Source organism: Drosophila gunungcola, unplaced genomic scaffold (assembly GCF_025200985.1).
Source record: "Drosophila gunungcola strain Sukarami unplaced genomic scaffold, Dgunungcola_SK_2 000001F, whole genome shotgun sequence".
Lineage (NCBI taxonomy): Eukaryota > Metazoa > Arthropoda > Insecta > Diptera > Drosophilidae > Drosophila > Drosophila gunungcola.
Genome location: NW_026453197.1, coordinates 12,287,428 through 12,305,281, shown reverse-complemented (window position 1 = coordinate 12,305,281; position 17,854 = coordinate 12,287,428). Strand labels below are relative to the sequence as shown.

The 17,854-nt window shown below is 39.8% G+C and overlaps 2 protein-coding genes and 1 long non-coding RNA gene across 52 annotated transcripts; all 3 read right to left on the bottom strand.

The window, feature by feature from the left end:
• Positions 1-7,316: 7,316 nt before the first annotated feature.
• LOC128263227 (trypsin-1) lies at positions 7,317-9,488 on the bottom strand. Its single transcript, XM_052998109.1, has 3 exons — positions 9,231-9,488; positions 8,366-8,757; positions 7,317-7,773 (listed from the first exon to the last, which is right to left on the bottom strand). Exons 1-3 carry the CDS (start codon positions 9,442-9,444, stop codon positions 7,420-7,422), a joined length of 960 nt encoding a protein of 319 aa, XP_052854069.1. The 5' UTR covers positions 9,445-9,488; the 3' UTR covers positions 7,317-7,419.
• A 4,488-nt stretch (positions 9,489-13,976) lies between these two features.
• On the bottom strand, positions 13,977-15,826 carry LOC128263222 (proline-rich protein HaeIII subfamily 1). 50 transcript variants are annotated; one of them, XM_052998055.1, is made up of 12 exons: positions 15,719-15,826; positions 15,309-15,663; positions 15,187-15,240; positions 15,075-15,128; positions 14,963-15,016; positions 14,851-14,904; positions 14,739-14,792; positions 14,627-14,680; positions 14,534-14,569; positions 14,412-14,465; positions 14,319-14,354; positions 13,977-14,250 (listed from the first exon to the last, which is right to left on the bottom strand). In XM_052998055.1, exons 1-12 carry the CDS (start codon positions 15,797-15,799, stop codon positions 14,072-14,074), a joined length of 1,065 nt encoding a protein of 354 aa, XP_052854015.1. In that variant the 5' UTR covers positions 15,800-15,826; the 3' UTR covers positions 13,977-14,071. The 50 variants fall into 50 exon arrangements, with proteins under 50 accessions (XP_052854015.1, XP_052854016.1, XP_052854019.1 ...); XM_052998056.1 differs by lacking the exon at positions 14,319-14,354; XM_052998059.1 differs by lacking the exon at positions 14,627-14,680.
• A 235-nt stretch (positions 15,827-16,061) lies between these two features.
• Positions 16,062-16,814, bottom strand: LOC128263240 (uncharacterized). Its single transcript, XR_008268417.1, has 3 exons — positions 16,709-16,814; positions 16,546-16,639; positions 16,062-16,457 (listed from the first exon to the last, which is right to left on the bottom strand). It is a non-coding gene; the product is annotated as an uncharacterized LOC128263240 (long non-coding RNA).
• Positions 16,815-17,854: the final 1,040 nt, after the last annotated feature.

Genomic DNA, 17,854 nt, shown 5'->3' with positions numbered 1-17,854 from the left:
CAAGCTTACATCCATGGCCTGCAGCTGTGTCAATGCCTTGGCATTGTTTTCTTTTTGGCTTTTCGTTGGGGGACCAGCAACAACACCAGCACCCCTTCACCCAGTGACTTTGGCTGAGATCATCGTCATGCCATCCGCCACATTTTGTTGGCAATTTTTCAGTCACTGATTCGTTGGTCGTTCACTTCGTGTGACTTAGTTTTCTGCACGAGGTCATCATTTTCCATTTCCCCCACCCCCCCTGCGATGGTCTGGGAAAGCGGGAAAGAGGTGAAGTTTCTGCGGTTGGCCCGCCCGCAACTACTCGACTGTCGACTGTTGACTGTCGACTATCTACTTATCTATCCATCTGAATGGCCGACCATCCCACTATCCGACGACTGTCTCTGAAATGTTTGCCTTGCCTCGGTTTGTGCCTTTTTGTCTTCTGCTGGGCATTTTTATCTATTGCCGCGCACGTCGGGTCACATTAACGGGGCTTTCTCAACGCTCGAGTTCTGCGATTTGACTTCCCCAACTCAACTCAACTTACCTGCCGGCTAAGGTACTATTCTGATTCTGATTCTGATTCTGATTGTGATTCTAATTCTGATTCTCTGCCAGGAAAACAAACAATTAAAGTCATAAAACTTGTGGCCAAAGATTTGCAATTGTTAATGCGGTAAGCGCTCGCCGCACTTGTTGTTCCCGAGTCGAGGGAACTCAGCTATCCGGCCCTTTGTAATTTCATTGTGCGGTTATACAATCGCGATGGATGGCTGTGACAGCATGCGAAAGAAGATTGGTTCGGAGATTCTATAAATAATGGCTAAAAATTGCCAGCCGGGTGGGATACAAATTTGGCTGGACTATGAGAAATGGTATTCATTTATCATATTTTAAGAGTACCCGGCAATGCTGCTTTTAAGTCTGCTTTTTTTGGTAGTTTTGGATACCTAAAATAGATGGCACTTTTAAAAATCTTGGAAATTTTAAAAGGTCTAGTCGAGTTTGTCGTGGACCTTTAACCAATTTAAAATAATTTAAACTAAGTTAATTGGTGGTAGTTTGTGGACCTTTAATTTAAGTTTGTTGTGGACCTCTTACAAATTTTATGAATTAAAATCTGATGTAGTGGATGAAGTTTTTGTGCTTTTAATTTGAGTTTGTCGTGAACCTTTAATAAATCTTAAGAAATTAAAACTGAGTTAATTGATTGTTTGTTCATAAAGTTAGGCAACAGTTGAATTTCATATTCAGCTCAACCAAAGCTTCCTAAAGCACCCTAAATCCATCACAATATACCTGTAGTATTATTAAACACCCTACAACTCCGTTTTGCAACCCAGTAACTAGAACTGATTTACACCACTCACCTTGTGAGTGGAACCATATTCTGCAATACCCATTTGAGCAACCGTTGAGCATAATAAACAAATTAAAATGTAAATCATTGTGAGTCGGCCACTAATTCTCGTTAATTCGTGTTGCGAATTATTGAAATTCTCCCCGGATTTTCGCTTTCGAAACCGCAGGTCTTAGGTCCGCAGAATCGGAGTCCACCGAGTGTAACTTGTTATTTGCAGTAATTAATTTTAAGGCAAGAGTGCTAATTAATTCGGAGAGCAAAGCGGCGCAAATGTGCAGATGAAGGCGTTGGAGGCATGGCGCAAATTGTAGACCAACATCCGACCGTCGAATGCCACATCCATCCAGTGGTTTGCCAAGTCGGCAATTAGCTGCCAGTTGTGGCCGAAACTGAAGCCAAGGCAATTTCCTACGAATTTGGAAGAAGATCGCGCCACAGGAAGCTTACATAACTGTTTTGAGCGCTGAGCGGCGATTCTTTTGTAGATTTCCTCGGCATCGGACTGATGCAATGTCCACCTAGACATAAAAAGAGCCATCTGCCGTCGTTTCCCCCATTTTTCTGCCCCTTTTCGAGTGAGGACTGCGGACTGCGGACTGAGCCAATAGTAACGCCTACCAATACGTTTAATTATAGTGCCCGACCCGCCAAGAATCGCGACCAGGGCCGTCCAAACATGACGCACGTATAGAAAACATATTTCAAACTAAACAAACTCATCAGAATGGACACAAAATAAAAAAGGGAAAGAATAAAAAAAATGAAGAACCCGCTGGGACGCGTGCAAAATTAAAAGTAAAGCGAGAAAAATGTAGACAACGCGTCAGTCCCGGCCAGCCCAGTGAATTCTTCCAGGGGAGCTCTGATTAGCTCCATACGCATACACTCTGCCCCAAGGTCACTGGGATGACGTCACCTTGGTAAGAGTAAAGGCAAAGCCATAAAATCGAAGGGGAAAACAATGCTTTCTTAGAATTCCGTGTAAAGAAATCAGTCAAGCGTTTTTCGGCTTAACAAACTAAAGCTCAAATCGTTTTTTTATGTGCCTTGTTCGATCAGGTTTTTATATGTACATATGTTAGAGTTACAAATAAAGAAACAAATTAATCTTTACTACACACTACAAAATATTCATTTGTGATGTACTGAAACCATTTTAACTCTTATAAAATTAAGCATAAACAATGCTTAATGCAAATTCAATTCAATAAAAGCAATACAAAATAAAAGCTTATTATTAGATGGCCATACATACCTAAAACATTTATTATATATGGGGATATAAGGTATTTATTTTTGAATTATTTATTTATTATTTTGAACATTAATCATTAAAAGACATAGGATATCGGATATCTTACATTCGGCCAGACTTATTATGTTCTCTTTAGATATAAATAAAATCTACAAATATTCTTTTTTTTCAGTGCGTCAAAACTAATGGCTAATTTGTCAGGGGTTACTTATATGGCTTAGGCCTCAGCCAAAGAAGTGAATGAGCCGCGACAAGAAGATACTGCTGATGCCCACGCTGGCCATTTGTTAATGCATATTCTATTCTGGTTTAGCGCCTCATCAAATTTCTAATTTATGAGCTGGAGTTTCTCAGGCCGGGCATGGAATGGCATGGGCATTCAGCCCTTGGGCACTTGAATGGCCGACGGCAATTTAGCAATTATAAAATGATTAATTTTTGTGCATTTTCTCAACACCTTCCACTTAGCGGCCGCTAACCAAACCTGAGCCCCCGGCCAAACTTGGAGCCCGAAATGAGTCCGCGAGTTAAGAGAAGCGGATCTGCGGGCTGAGGGATGAGGGCCGGGCGTTAAAGCCCAACTACTGTCGATTAAAGTGCCGCTGGCCCGTTGCCGTGTAGGGTATCATTAGGCCAGGCAAAACAATTTAAAATAACTACAGCAACTAGCATAATAATGTTAAGAAGAAAGAAGCAGCCAGCGCAGCCCAGAAACGGGCGATGCCATAGACAATTTTCATAATGGACAGAAATAAATCTGCAAAGCAGAAGCAACAGCAGCTGCAGCGTCGCTACCCTGGGAAACTGATCGCACGGCACAACTTAATTAATAAACTAATGAGCAGTTTGCAGCCAAGTCATCCTCGGACCCCAATCCCCAATCCCCAGTTCGCGAGATTATCTACATAAAGTAGTCCCGGTCGCGGACGTGCATCGTGCTCGGATATGGCTAAAACCCAGCCTATTTGCTAAGAGATCAGCCAGAAATTAAAATAAATGTGCAACGTGCAAAAATGCCAAAGACCCCAACCGAAAGTAAAACTGGAACGTGTTCAGCGCCAAAATACAGCGAAACGAAACAAAAAGTAACAGGCACAAAAAACTGATTTATGCATATGAGAACGGGACGGACTGTATGTGAAAACCCCAATGAGTTAGTTAGTTTTGCAAAATGATTTCATTTTGAAATTTTGCGTAAGTGACAAAAATAGATTTTTAATATGCACTGACCTATTTAGGCTGCCCATTATACCCTTGCGAGGGGTATTTAAATTTCAGTCAGAAATTTGCAACGCAACGAAGAAGACATTTTAGACCCTATAAGCTATATATTTTCTTCATTAATAATAGAGAGCTACGCTGTTAATTTTATTCAATATATAAACTTTGGCTTGCCGATTTTAGCTTCTTTCCATTTTCTCATCTACTTCTATTTGATTTGAACATCTATTTTTGTAATATAGTTTATTAATTTTTTTTAGTAGCTTCGTTAGATTCGTACACATTGAATACTTGAATTTTTAACGACACTTTTAGTAAATTTCTAATGCCTTGAGTTTTCCATTAAAAATATATATACTCAATAAAAATGTTCTATTAAAAAGTACTACTTGATGTATTGAAAGAAAGACATGGAATTCCAATAAAAAGAATTTCGATAACTAAAGTCAATAAAAAATATGAAATTATTTTATTTACGACCCGGAGAACATATTCAGTATTTACCGACTAATAAACTTTTTAATTTTTAAATTTTTCAATAATACAAGCACTCACGTTTTATTCACAATTTACGCTTACCCATTTTTAAGCATAAAAATGTTTGAACACTTTGAGTCCTCTTCCGGCCTGCCATAAACTCTATTTGAAAAAACTTTTCACACATCTCCAGTCAGGTCGTAAAACGAAAAACCCCCACAAAACCATTTCTTGAACGAGGGGTTCTATTAAGCTAAGCGATCTTCTAATGGCGATCTGGCGAAAGCCTCTCGCTCTCAGGATTGTCGCATTCTTGGCGGCATTTATGCCAACTTATAAACATGGCCAAATGAAGTGGAATGTTTCCAAGCGTAGACTCGCAACTAAACGGCTTAAACAGCCGTAATTATAGAGCCATTATTTAGGAGGCATCAGCGGCCAGGTCGGACGAGAATGCGACTTAGACAAATGAGATTAGGCACCGCAAAGGCCAAAAATAAAAGTGAGCTCTGACACGACCGACAGTGCAAGTAAAGGCTGCAGGTTCTGCCAGTAAATCATTTTGTTTTCACTCTGCTTGCTGCCGCAGTTTAATTATCACGAGCCGAGATTTCGTCTGTCCTGCAGCTCGTAAATTGTGGCGAAAACAAGACGCGGCTGACGGCTGCTGCGGCCACATATTTCTGCAGCCCCGTGTAAATTGAAAAAGAGTTGAAAAACTATTCAAATCAATGAAAACTGATAGCCCCAGGGCCGTGGCGGCCAAGTCATGATTAACATGGGCTTAGTTCGCGTTGGCCCTAGCCTAAGAAGTACTAAAGTACTTGCCACACCACTGAAAGAAATCAGACATTTCTTAGTAAGGAAATGGTTCTAAAATTTGAGGCAATAACACAGTATGTTAAAGGAATTACTGACATTTTCAAAAGAAATGTTAAAATATCTATCGGTTAACCCGTTTATTATAAGTTTAAGTTTTTAAATCTATGTCGCAATATAATTTTCAATATAATGCATTAAAAACCTATTATTGCATTTACAGTTTAAATATTTATTAATAAATCATATGGAGTGAAAAAACTTGTATTGCTCTTACAATAACTAATACTGGTTTAATGAACATTAGCCTGTTGTTTTTTTTTTTTTTAAACATGAATAATGCCATGACTAATGAAAAGTTATATTTTCTGGGAGTATTATGTGACAAGTTTAGCAATTTCTTTCACTGTGGGATGCTCCAAAGATGGCACCATGTACCATTTAAGCGACAACCCAACACTTGACCAGCCCCAGAGCCAGTCATGCTGAGACCTGGAACCTAGAACCAGGCGAAATGTATCATTAACAAGTCACGACAAATTCACAGGCCGGCCAAGTCGGAGCGGACGTTTGAAAACCTACGAGCAGAGCCAAATTTGGTAAGACCTCGACATCGGTCGGGCATTAGATAAACTGCGATCCCGACTGGCCGGTACTTCGACTTGAACTACAACTCCAAGTCCGAGTCCAGTGAATCTAGCATCAAGTGCCAGGAACGCGGACAGGTTGGCCATTTCCCTGGCTGCCACAGCATCGCCACAGCATCGCATCTAGTGATCGCCGGCGGCGGCTGCTTTGAACGGGGACCCACCGCCACGTTCAGGTGTGAAGAAATCTAAAATGCAAACACCAAATGGCCAACAATGCTCCTTCTATCCGCAGTCCATTTGTAGTTGCTCCCCTGGGCGCTGCCAAAAAGCAACTGAAAGCCACAGATTGAAACGGAAAGCGATCGCTTGAGGATCGGAGGATCAGAGGATCGGAGAGGATGTGCGTCCATGTCCAACTAACCCATCCCCATACCCCATCCCAGTTCCAATCGCAGTCGCATGAATTATTTATTTCGATTGTCTGTGCGCTGCATTATTTTTAGAGTGGCCATAAAGCCGGGCGATTTATGATCGGCGGTCAGGAGCCGTTCAAATTATCGCAGGGTATGCAAAATTTATTAACAAACATAAAAATTGCCCGAGAATTTATTTCATCTTAATTCAATTTAACAACTTAAACAGCCATAAAGTGTTCACATAGTAAATCAATGGCCACTCTATGCAGATGCGCTGCCCAGTCCTGTCCACATGCATCATCATCATAATCATAATCAAGGTGCCGTGGACTAGGGTCTCCGTACTCCATATTCCATACTCCATACACCATACTCCATACTCCATACTCCATGCTCCTTCTCTAGTCCCCAACTTGCTGAATTTATGAGCTGCGCATGAAAATGAGTCAAAACAAATTATGCCGCTCGCAGGTATTAGCCAACTTGGGCCTGATTGACAGCGACTGCAGTTCGACTGGACCTGTGGTTGGTTTTCCTTTTGCTTCGTTTTTTTTTTTTGAGCCGAGGCCGCGCAGCGATTATGATGTGAACGCTGCCAAAAAGATTTCCATCAGCGGCACAACAATTTCGAGGCATTAATCATGGCCGTCAAGTACGAGGGTGGGTCCAAGTCGAAGTCCAATGGAGTTCTACCCAAAAAGTGCCACAAGGTGGAGCACAGCCGAAGGAATGTTCCACGTTCGATTGCGATCTCCGCCGGATGCGACAGGCATTTAAATCGTACGCAGAAAGGATTATGAAGACGTTATTATGGGAAGCTAAGCATTTCGAGTTCGCGATTCGTGCATAAATCAAATGGTTTTGACTCATCAAATATTAATACTTGCTTTTCAAACTTTTAAAACATTTAAAGAAAGAATCAAATTAAAAGAGTAGATTTTAATCAAAAAATGTTGAAATATTCTGGACAAGTTTAAGTTTTTAGTGTAAAAGATGTAGAAATTTTCAAATCCAATGACTAAATGACTTGAAGTTTTTACAGTATAAGAAGTAGAGCTTTCAAAGCAAAATAGTTGGACAAATGCATTAAGTCTACAATTTTTTTTAACACATTTGTACAAAATATAAATCATTTTAATAATTTGCTATACTTGAAAAATTCATATCTTAAATTAAAAATCAACAACACATTTTCAAAGCATATGATGGTTTTATTTGATGTGAATTTCATATCAATAATTTAGAATAATTTAGGAATGAGGCAAGTAAATGACTTCGTTTTTAGAGTATGATCTAGCTCTGGCAGTAGCAACCGTCGGCGGTGTTCTTCTGGATCCAGTCCAAGAACTTGCTGACCCTGGCGTAGACACCGGGGGCATTCTTCTGGGCACACCCGTAGCCAAAGGACACCACGCCGGCGAGCTTGTAGCGACCCTCGTTGACGATCAGGGGACCACCACTGTCTCCCTGACAGGCGTCCTTGCCACCCTGCTGCACCAGTCCTGCGCAGAGCATCACCTCGGCGATCTTGTCCTTGTAGCGCGTCTGGCGACACTGGGCGTTGCTGATGACGGGCACATTAACCTCCTGCAGGTAGTTGGAGGTCACTCCGCCCTCCTTGATCAGACCCCAACCAGCGACCACAGCCTGGAAAAAAATTTAAATTCATAAATATAGTTTTAAAAAAAATATCAAAATACCAGATTTAAGCACTTAAAGTTTTAAAATTTGACAGATTCAGAACACGGTTTAGTATCACCAAGAATATAATCATTGCGTTTTTTAAAACTCGCAGTGGCTTATTTACTTTTAAAGACAGATTGATGTCTAAAACCTCTAGCTCAGTACATTAAGTTTAATTACATTCAAGAGTTTTTTAATCTTTAAGAATGGTTGTCTTAAACTCTAATGTTGTATTACGAAGCACTAGGAGTTTTAATATTGTGTTCTTAAAAACAAAGTGATTTATTTATTTATATAAGCCGATTGCTTTTTAAAACCTTTAACCCTGCGAAATGGGTTTATTTACTTTTAAGAGCTTCAGCCATATATCTTCGAGATTGGTTGTCTAAAGAACTTAAAAATCTCTGCCTTAGTCTTTGATAGCCCTAGCGTATAACTTTTAAATATCAATATTCTTTAAGGAGCCGTAAATACCTAATTTATGGCGCGGTCGTAAACTTCTATTCCGGCATATAATAAAACATAATATTTGAAATAAATCAACCCATGTACTCACGGTCTTGCCATCGAAGTTGTGATTGGCGTCGGGCAGGCAGACTGGACGCATGTTTCCAGTCAGTGGGACGGGGGACTCCAGCTTCAGAAGGGCCACATCGTTGACAATCCGGTTGGGATCGTAGTTCGGATGGACAGTGGTCTGCACCACCTTGCGCACGATGCCAGGATCCCGGGAGGATCTGTCGATCTGAAGCAGGCGAATGGTGATCTGGTCCCGGTTTCCATGCACACAATGGGCAGCGGTCAGCACATAGCGATCGTTGATCAGGGAGCCGCCGCAGAAGAGACGCGGGTAGTGACGACCCTTGACCAACTGGGCGGTCCACGGATATTTGTTGGAGCGCACCTGCTGGCCGCCCACAATTCGGTTGACATTCGGGGTGCCGCAGACTGAAAAGTTTAATTAAAATAAAAAAATTAAATATTTTATGTGAGCTTAAAAGGTTCAAAATTAAATTTTCTATATGATTTGATATTTGTAAGCATCTATGAATGTTTTCCTGTTCCTGTTTTAATTTAACATACATACATTACTTTGGCTTTTGGAGAAATCAGAACTAATCTCAAATGTCAAAATGTTATCAAAAGTGTCCTGTACCAAAAGTTTTTTGTGTAAAAATTTTAAATTAAACTTTTTGGTTATGGAATCTATTTTGCTAGCTTGATTATTTCTGAAAATTAAAGCTTTAAACATTGCATATTTAGTATTGATTATAAATAAGTCTTTCTCATTCTCTGATAATTATATAAACTTAGTTAGCTTTGAGATGGCTTATATTTCCTGCTTAGGTCGTTGTAAAGATTTTTAATTTAAACCTTAAAAAAATCTTATTGACTTCTCGACATGGTTTCTTTGTACTCACAGCAGTTCTGCTTGGTGGTGCACTGATTGCGATTCTTCACTGGTCGGGACTTGGCAGCTTTTAGGGCCTGGTCTGCAGGATCGGCGACATCGACCACATCGACGACATCGGCGAACTGCTGGGCGAGGGTCTGGTGGGGATTTTGGTACTGGTACTGGGCCAATGTGAGGCCGATGCCCAGCAGCAGGAGCGGCAGGGCCAGGTAACTGCGCATCTTGTCCGGAGTTTGCTTCTGAGGAAAGTGACAGAGTGGTTTGCCAAACGCCGGCTACTTATAGGCCCCCAAACGATCGAAATGGAGATGGAGGTCGCGATCAACTCGATCGCTTTTTTAATAAAACTAAAAATATGAATGTTTTATTGTGCTTGTATAAGCAGCGTGCGCATCTTTCTTTCCTTAGCTTTTTTCTTTCTTTCTCCGCTTTCTTTGTTTGGCAGCGCCTTATTTGCATAACACTTTATAGCGCCGAACACACGCTCACCTTGCGGTTCTCAAGCGTTGAGGGTTTTGTATTTTTGGCTCTGTAAAAATCATCGTTTTCATCCAGAACAACTTGCCAAAAGGGCAAATAAACTTTTTAATATCATTTAAATTATACACTTACGGAAGGTTTCCGAACATGTGTGGCGAAAAAAGTGGGTTATTGGGAACGAGCGAATTGGGAAGTTGGAATATTTGTTAAAAGGCAAAACTGAAAACTAGCAAAATCATCCAATGACTTGTTTTCTTGTTTTGGGAGGTTTTTACAAACAACTACATATTTGGCTTCCTTTTTTTTCTTTTATTATTTGGGAATAAACAAAAACTAATTGATGACTTTATTCAAAAGTTATAAAACAGACTTTTAAATAAAATGATTTTAAACTAGTAGTGGTTTATAATTATCCATGTGTGAAAAGATATTATTTTATAACTTTAAAATATTAAGCTTTGCATGTGAAAAGCAAATTAATTAAATATTTCAGTTTATTAACAATTTTATACTTTTTAAAAACTTAAGTTGGCAAACCAAAATTTCTCTACCCAAGGGTATTTTAAATTCGCCAAACCTTCGTTCGATTTTCGTTTATAGGTTTGCATATTCATGAAAGTGGAGCAAATTGAAGCGAGTTCACCACTTTTCAGCCCGCCACCCGTCGCTTTTTTTAATGGACTTTTAATGCGATTCTGGAGAGGCTTAGGCATCGTCATCGTCAACGGCATCGTCATCATCATCGACAGCGCCTCTGACCCCATGGATCTGGAGCTGGCCAAAATAAACTCGGGCACTGAGTTGGCGAATTCTGGCTGGCCCACTCGAGTGTCTCTTTCAGCGCGCCACTCGATCGCATTGCGATCTGACCGGCATTGTAGCATAAATATCCTTTAAGTGCCGGTTATCCGGTATCATCATTAACCGGAGGCAAACGCCCGCTTTCACGCTGCTGCAGCCGGGAATAATTTATAAGGCTTTGCTTGTGCGATGGGGGTTTGCTTTTCGGCATAATTTACAATACAAAACGCAACCAGAGCCAGGGACAAGTTATTCCTCCAGCTCCTGCTGCCGGCTCCTCGATCATATTTCTTTGTGTGGAATGTCGTCTGCGTGGTCGCCCGCCCTCCTCTTGATTCTTATTCCTGAACTTGGATTGGCTTCGAAATTGATTCGCCCGGGGCCCATCCATCGTCCATCCAAACGCCCAAAAAATATAAATTAATAATAGCAGCGCGTTGAAAAATTGCGTGCTGCTTGAAATTATGCAACATGTGGCACTTACATACCTCCATTTAAAAAATAAATTATGCAAGAACACAAACGGGTAGGGAATAATTAAGTTTGAGATTTAGGTATTGTGGCTGGTGGCCTACTATGACATTCATAAATCTGCCAAAAACCCATTAAAAATGATACATTTAGGAACTGTCCCAGAAATGTGTAAAAAACGGTCTGCTACACATATCCAAGTCGCAAAAAGCTAATAGCTTAATATTTACATTAGCAGCTTCATTTGTTACGGCTTGTTTCGTTTAGCTTCCCCACACATAAATAACTTTTACTCTTATGCAAATCTTAAATGCAAATGTAGGCAGCTTTAGAAATTTGTTTCTTTTCGCAAAATTAGCATACTTTATAAAAGTCGATCTTGTAGTGCCACAAGCGTGGTCCAAACTCATTAGTTAAAGGCACAACTTAATCATAGAAAGCATCGGAGATACATATGCAAATGCAACTTACGTCTAATTGTTGCAATTGTAATTGCCAGAAAACAGAACAATGCAAAGATTGCAGAACAAAGACAAACGGATTTCAACATGGTCATTATGCTTTCAGCAGGGGAAATTCCAGAATTTTCTCCCGCCTCCCCCCGGTGGGCGTGGCTGAGTGACAAACACGCAGCAGGAATCGCTTATACACATAGATGCAGATCATTGAACCAGACTGGCGAACTGGCGAACAAACCAAAAGACCGAGGATGCCAAACTCTAACCCAAGTTAGAAAGGTTGAATGGCATGCCATTCACTTGCTTTTCGCCCGGTGGCAGTTGCCCGTCAGAGTCACTCAGTCAGTCACTCATAAATTTGCATAAGAACTGAATTGCATTGCATTATCTAAGCGACAGTTGCAGTTGCAACTAGAAACTGGCAAATGGAAACTTACAGCTTGCAGTTGCTGCTGCAGTTGTTGCCGCACTTATCTTGGCGGTAGAAACAATCACGGCAAAGGCAAAGAATTTAATTATTGTGTGTGGCGACGACGACGACTCCAGCTGGGAAGAAGTCAGAGAAAGATGTCGAGTGAGAATAAGAGAGAGCCCAGAATTGATTGTACACTTTAAGAAAATACTACAGAAAAAAAAAAGTTATTAAAGAAAATAATATATAGTATTAGTAGTATAGTAGAAAAGTAGAAAGTAGAAGTAGAAATTATTTGAAAATAAAATTGAAATGATAAGAATCTAAAAATTTATTTAAGTAAACATAAAATCTGGAAACTAACAAAAGTAATTATCATAATCAAAAAATTCAAATTAGATTGGTAAGTCTATATAATTTTTAACAAAAAAATGTTCTTATTTCATAAATGATATTTGCTGAACAGTTTCCATTTTTTAACTCATTGAATTACTAATTTTATGATTAGTATCATAATCTTAATTAGTATGGATGTTTAATAAAAATAGAAGTCAATTTTAGAATTTGTTGAATTCGCACAATTTAATTAACAAATATAAAATATTTTTTTTAGTTTTCTTTTTGCAAAATAATATTTAGCTACAATATTTCTGTTAAAAAATAAATATGTTTATGAATTTTATGAAAACTTATAAATGGAACACATTTTTAGAATATAAAATGTTTTTATAGTAACCTAATCCTTAATAATATATCAGAGCTTTAAATTACTATTTTTATAAAGTATTTCTGAAAGCAAGAATATATTTTGTTTTGTGTACAGTCTGGCAGACATCTGTCTTTGAATTCTCAGACTGACTTGGAGTCTGCTTTGTTGGCTCGCCTGATGTACTGCATTTGATAACTGCCAGCAATGAAGTCTTAGACCCTTAGATAATGAAAAGGAAGCTAGTCTCGAGACTGGTGCACTGTAATTCAAATTAGTAACAGGCCGGCACGAAAAAAATAGAAGTGAAGTGAAGTGAAGAGAAGAGAAGAGAAGAGAAGAGAAGAGAAGAGAAGGGACGAGCGGTCTGGAAGACTCGTCTCTGGCTACCGGAGAATCGGCCCCTGCAGTGCCAACTGGCAACATCTTCTTCCTCAATGACATTAATTCATTTCGTATGCAAAGCAATCAGTGGACTCCTCTCCTCGAGAACCCGCTCGTCCGCTTGGCAATTAGAAAAGAGTTGGAAAATTGTATGCGGCTCCAGCTCGGACTATGACTTTGACTACGACTTCGTCTCGGAGTCTGAGTCTGAGTCTGGCTGGGGTCTGACTTTTCCGGCTGGCACTGCGCACTGATTTGCATTGCACGATTCTCAACTTAATTTAACATAAAGTAAACAAGCGCAGTTAACAAGCCAAATACAAGCCATGAGCGTGCGGGTGCCGGCCGCCGCAGCAGCATCCAGAATCTGCCTCGGCCTCGGCTTCAGGTTCAGATTCAGACTCAGATTCAGATTCTGACTGGGCAACCTCTACATCTGCATTTCGCAATCCCTCAGCCTGCCAAGGGTCTCAGTGCCAGGCCGACTATACCCATCCACATATGCCCTCCGCTTCGGAAACTGCTGTCGTGTGACGTGTTGTGAAAATTCTAAAATATTTCGCCCCTGCCGGCCCAGCTTTCTCACAAGTCAACGCCAAACGCGAGACACTTTAAAAGCGCACAGTGGTCTGGGGGTCTACGAAAGGTAACGGCTTGAAAGTTATAAATATTTACATTCATTAAGTGTTCCCTTCCATAATATATGTATAAAATCATAAATAAATACCTCTTACAATATGAATTTTTAGTTTTTGGTTGAATGAATTGGCATCTGAAAAAATACTTATTTTATCCAGAAAAAAAAGTTTCATGATTTTATTAAATTTTCCATAAAATATTAGCTTTAATTTAGGACAACCAAATAGTTATATTCAAGAAATATTATATATTTGGCTTACGTCCAGTTAAAACTTTGATGGTAAGTGGGAAGCTTTCTTGTAACTATAAACTAATAAATTTATAAATTCAAAATTTAAATAAACTTCTTATTACCAGCCAGTCATTTATATTACAATCAATCTTACTAAAAAAACATTCAAATATTTTACATCTTTATTACAAAGAGTAACATTTACATTTCGCGCAAAAACAGCAAATTTAATTTAATATTTATATCTTTTTTTCAAGTTCTATGTTTAGACCTTACGTCGGTTTCTTTTTATTGTTATATCATTGATATTAACATTCTCCGGTCCAGATGGATATTGGCCGGGTTTTGAGGGTATTCCTGGAGGAGCGGGTAACTTTGGACGTGGTTTTGTGGGAACCACCGGTACCGGTCCTGGTGGATATCCGCCTGGTGGTGGGGGAACTCCTAAAGGATGGTTTGGGAGATTAATGTACTTTGTCCTATAAAAAGGATCTATTTATATGGATACTTACCAGTTGGTGGATATCCGCCTGGTGGTGGGGGAACTCCTAAAGGATGGTTTGTTATTTGTCCTATAAAAAGCATCTATTTATACGGATACTTACCAATTGGTGGTTGTGGTCCATTTGGTGGATATCCGCCTGGTGGTGGGGGAACTCCTAAAGGATGGTTTGGGAGATTAATGTACTTTGTCCTATAAAAAGGATCTATTTATATGGATACTTACCAGTTGGTGGATATCCGCCTGGTGGTGGGGGAACTCCTAAAGGATGGTTTGTTATTTGTCCTATAAAAAGCATCTATTTATACGGATACTTACCAATTGGTGGTTGTGGTCCATTTGGTGGGTATCCGCCTGGTGGTGGGGGAACTCCTAAAGGATGGTTTGTTATTTTGTCCTATAAAAAGGATATATTTATATGGATACTTACCAATTGGTGGATATGGTCCATTTGGTGGATATCCGCCTGGTGGTGGGGGAACTCCTAAAGGATGGTTTGTTATTTTGTCCTATAAAAAGGATATATTTATATGGATACTTACCAATTGGTGGATATGGTCCATTTGGTGGATATACACCTGGTGGTGGGGGAACTCCTAAAGGATGGTTTGTTATTTTGTCCTATAAAAAGGATATATTTATATGGATACTTACCAATTGGTGGATATGGTCCATTTGGTGGATATCCGCCTGGTGGTGGGGGAACTCCTAAAGGATGGTTTGTTATTTTGTCCTATAAAAAGGATATATTTATATGGATACTTACCAATTGGTGGATATGGTCCATTTGGTGGATATCCGCCTGGTGGTGGGGGAACTCCTAAAGGATGGTTTGTTATTTTGTCCTATAAAAAGGATATATTTATATGGATACTTACCAATTGGTGGATATGGTCCATTTGGTGGATATACACCTGGTGGTGGGGGAACTCCTAAAGGATGGTTTGGGAGATTAATGTATTTTGTCCTATAAAAAGGTTCTATTTATATGGATCCTTACCAATTGGTGGATATGGTCCATTTGGTGGATATTTTCCATTTGGTGGAGGGTTTGGATATGTTCCATTTAGTGGGTACCATGGATATGGGAGCGGATATGGATATGGGTATAGATATGGGTATGGATGGGGATATAAGACAGGATTTATGTGACCTCCAATTGGAGCAGCAGTAGGTGAGCGTGTGGGTTCAGGGCGTGGACGTGGTCCCGGGCGTGGTCCCGGGCGTGGTGGTGGTTTCGGGGGTAAAAAAGGGAGGAATATATCGGGTATATAGGCAAAATGATCAAACGGAATTTTATTTGGCGATCGGGGTCTCAGAGGTTCCGGATTAGATCCGTTTAGTTTATTAAGCAGCTTAAAAAGTACAAAAATTATTATAGGAAGTTATGTAAACGTAACTTGCTCTTACCATAGAATCATCATTTTCAATACAGTTCTTACGTGGCACTAAGACAAAAAAAACTACTACCAAAAGACTCCATTTGGACATTTCGTGTAGTTTGTGCTACGGGAAAATCTACAATGACACAGAAACCTTTTATTTTACTAAGCTTTGATTTCTTAGCAGAACTAATTTTTAAAATGTCAATTGATTATCAACGTCTAAAAAGAATGTTACGCTTTAGTTGAGATATATGACCATCAAATGACCTTTGAGCACTTGAAATCAATTGTAATCTGCTCTAATTTAGTTAGTCCTGGAGGTTGATACACTTTCCAAAGGTTTTCTTTATTTTAACAGAATTCCGTTACATTTTTTGGCTAGCATTTTTATTTCTCAAGTTTTAATTATAGCCTTCACTTTGGATCTTTTCCTATAACTATAGTAATTACATTTTGATTCTGCGCTCCAAAGCCTGGAGATGGAGCCACCGGTGCAACTGGCGGTTCAGGTAATCCGGCAGGAGATCTTACTTTGTGTTTTGCATTAAGAATATTTAAATTCACCGGTGCAGATTTTCCCCCGGATGAAGGAGGATATGGATATGGGTATGGACTTCCTTTTGGTGGATACCTTCCGGTGGGTGGATAATATCCGTTTGGTGGATAGTATCCTTGTGGTGGATAATATCCGTGAGGTGGATATTGAGGATACGGTTGCATTGGGTAGGGGTAAGGATAGTACACATACTTTACAGCGGGTGGAGCTGCAGGTTAAAATTAGGGGTTTAAATGTTGTATGTTTTGTTGTAAGTCACCAATTTTCCAAAGAAATTTTCTGGTCAACCTTCTTACCTCGAAAGCGCAATCCATTGTCATGCATACTCTTAGCTTTGGTGGAGCTGTTTCTTTCCAAATCGGGTAATTCCTTTAGCAACTTTGAAGCCAACTGAATCATCCATTTAGAGTAGAAAAGATCTTTCATTAACTTGGATACATAGACTTAAGTTAATCTTACGGTAGAAGTTTTATTTTCTAGTCCTTGCCTGGCTGGCACTATAAAAAATAATATAATTAAATGATTCCACTTCCACATTTCGAGATATAATTTCTTTTGCTAAAACTGAAATTACCCCAGAAAGAAATTTATTAGAATCTATGCAATAATTGATTTTCCACCGACTTACTAGTAGAACGAATATACTTATAATTTATATATTAATGTAAACCTTAAATTTAGTGCATGAAATTTTAAATGTTTGAGAATATATTTTGAGAAAATGGGATTTTTAATGCTGCAATGACAGCATTTTAATCAGTGGTCCTCTTTGAAAAATTTTTACTTGAGTATGTATAACATTATTTGATAATAACAGTTTGGTAAAACAAAAAAATTGCTTGTCTTATGTGTGAAAATTATTATTCTAATTCGGCTTGTGGAAACTTTAACCACTGTGCAGCATCGTGAAGAGTTTATTAAAAGCCTCGACAACAGCGGCCGTCCCTACACAAAATCCTTTGTAAGGTAATTGCTCATTTGAGTTATAAACACGCACACACGCGCTGTTGGGCATCACATAGCCAATCCCCAATCCCCGATTCCCGATCCCGGATCCCCAATCCCCGCGAGATGGCAATCGGGGCTGCCCAGAAAGGGATTGTGGATTGTGGCCAACGTCCCCGCTTTGCATGTCTAACAATTGTTCTTCTAATTGCGTTTATGGCCAGGCGAGAGAACTGGCCGGACGCAGTGCACCCGAGGCCCCCAAAAAACCCCCTTCCTGCTGCCTTGTAAACGCAATCGGACAAGATAATCTCGGCATCGCAGCGTGCGCAATGATTTGCCGGGTGTGGAGCCCCAAAAAGGGCTTACCCCATGGTCTGGATGTGGTCAGCAGTATGGAGTCCTATTCCACCTCTCCAAACTTCCACCGCTTCTATGCGGCATGGCATGCGGCTTGCATTTGGGTGCAACAAATTGCCGCAACGCATCTGCCAGACACTGAATTGAGTTGAGTCCTTCAAATTGGCACTGGCACTGGCACTGGCGTTGGGGGAGAAATGCATTACATATCGCATTTATGGGGCTGCTTATTAAGTGGTGCAACAAATTGACAGCTCCAAAGAGCCTCCAGAGCAGTTTCAACATCAATTACCCACAGCG

What these genes read in the sequence shown, in the direction of transcription:
- LOC128263227 (XM_052998109.1), bottom strand. Translation starts at nt 9,444, where the DNA reads ATGCGCAGTTACCTGGCCCTGCCGCTCCTGCTGCTGGGCATCGGCCTC. An exon ending in CACCACCAAGCAGAACTGCT is followed by an intron (nt 8,758 to 9,230) that starts GTGAGTACAAAG and finishes TAAACTTTTCAG; the next exon opens with TCTGCGGCACCCCGAATGTC. An exon ending in ACAACTTCGATGGCAAGACC is followed by an intron (nt 7,774 to 8,365) that starts GTGAGTACATGG and finishes ATTTTTTTCCAG; the next exon opens with GCTGTGGTCGCTGGTTGGGG.
- LOC128263222 (XM_052998055.1), bottom strand. Translation starts at nt 15,799, where the DNA reads ATGTCCAAATGGAGTCTTTTGGTAGTAGTTTTTTTTGTCTTAGTGCCA. An exon ending in TGGACCATATCCACCAATTG is followed by an intron (nt 14,681 to 14,738) that starts GTAAGTATCCAT and finishes ACCATCCTTTAG; the next exon opens with GAGTTCCCCCACCACCAGGC. An exon ending in TGGACCACAACCACCAATTG is followed by an intron (nt 14,355 to 14,411) that starts GTAAGTATCCGT and finishes ACCATCCTTTAG; the next exon opens with GAGTTCCCCCACCACCAGGC.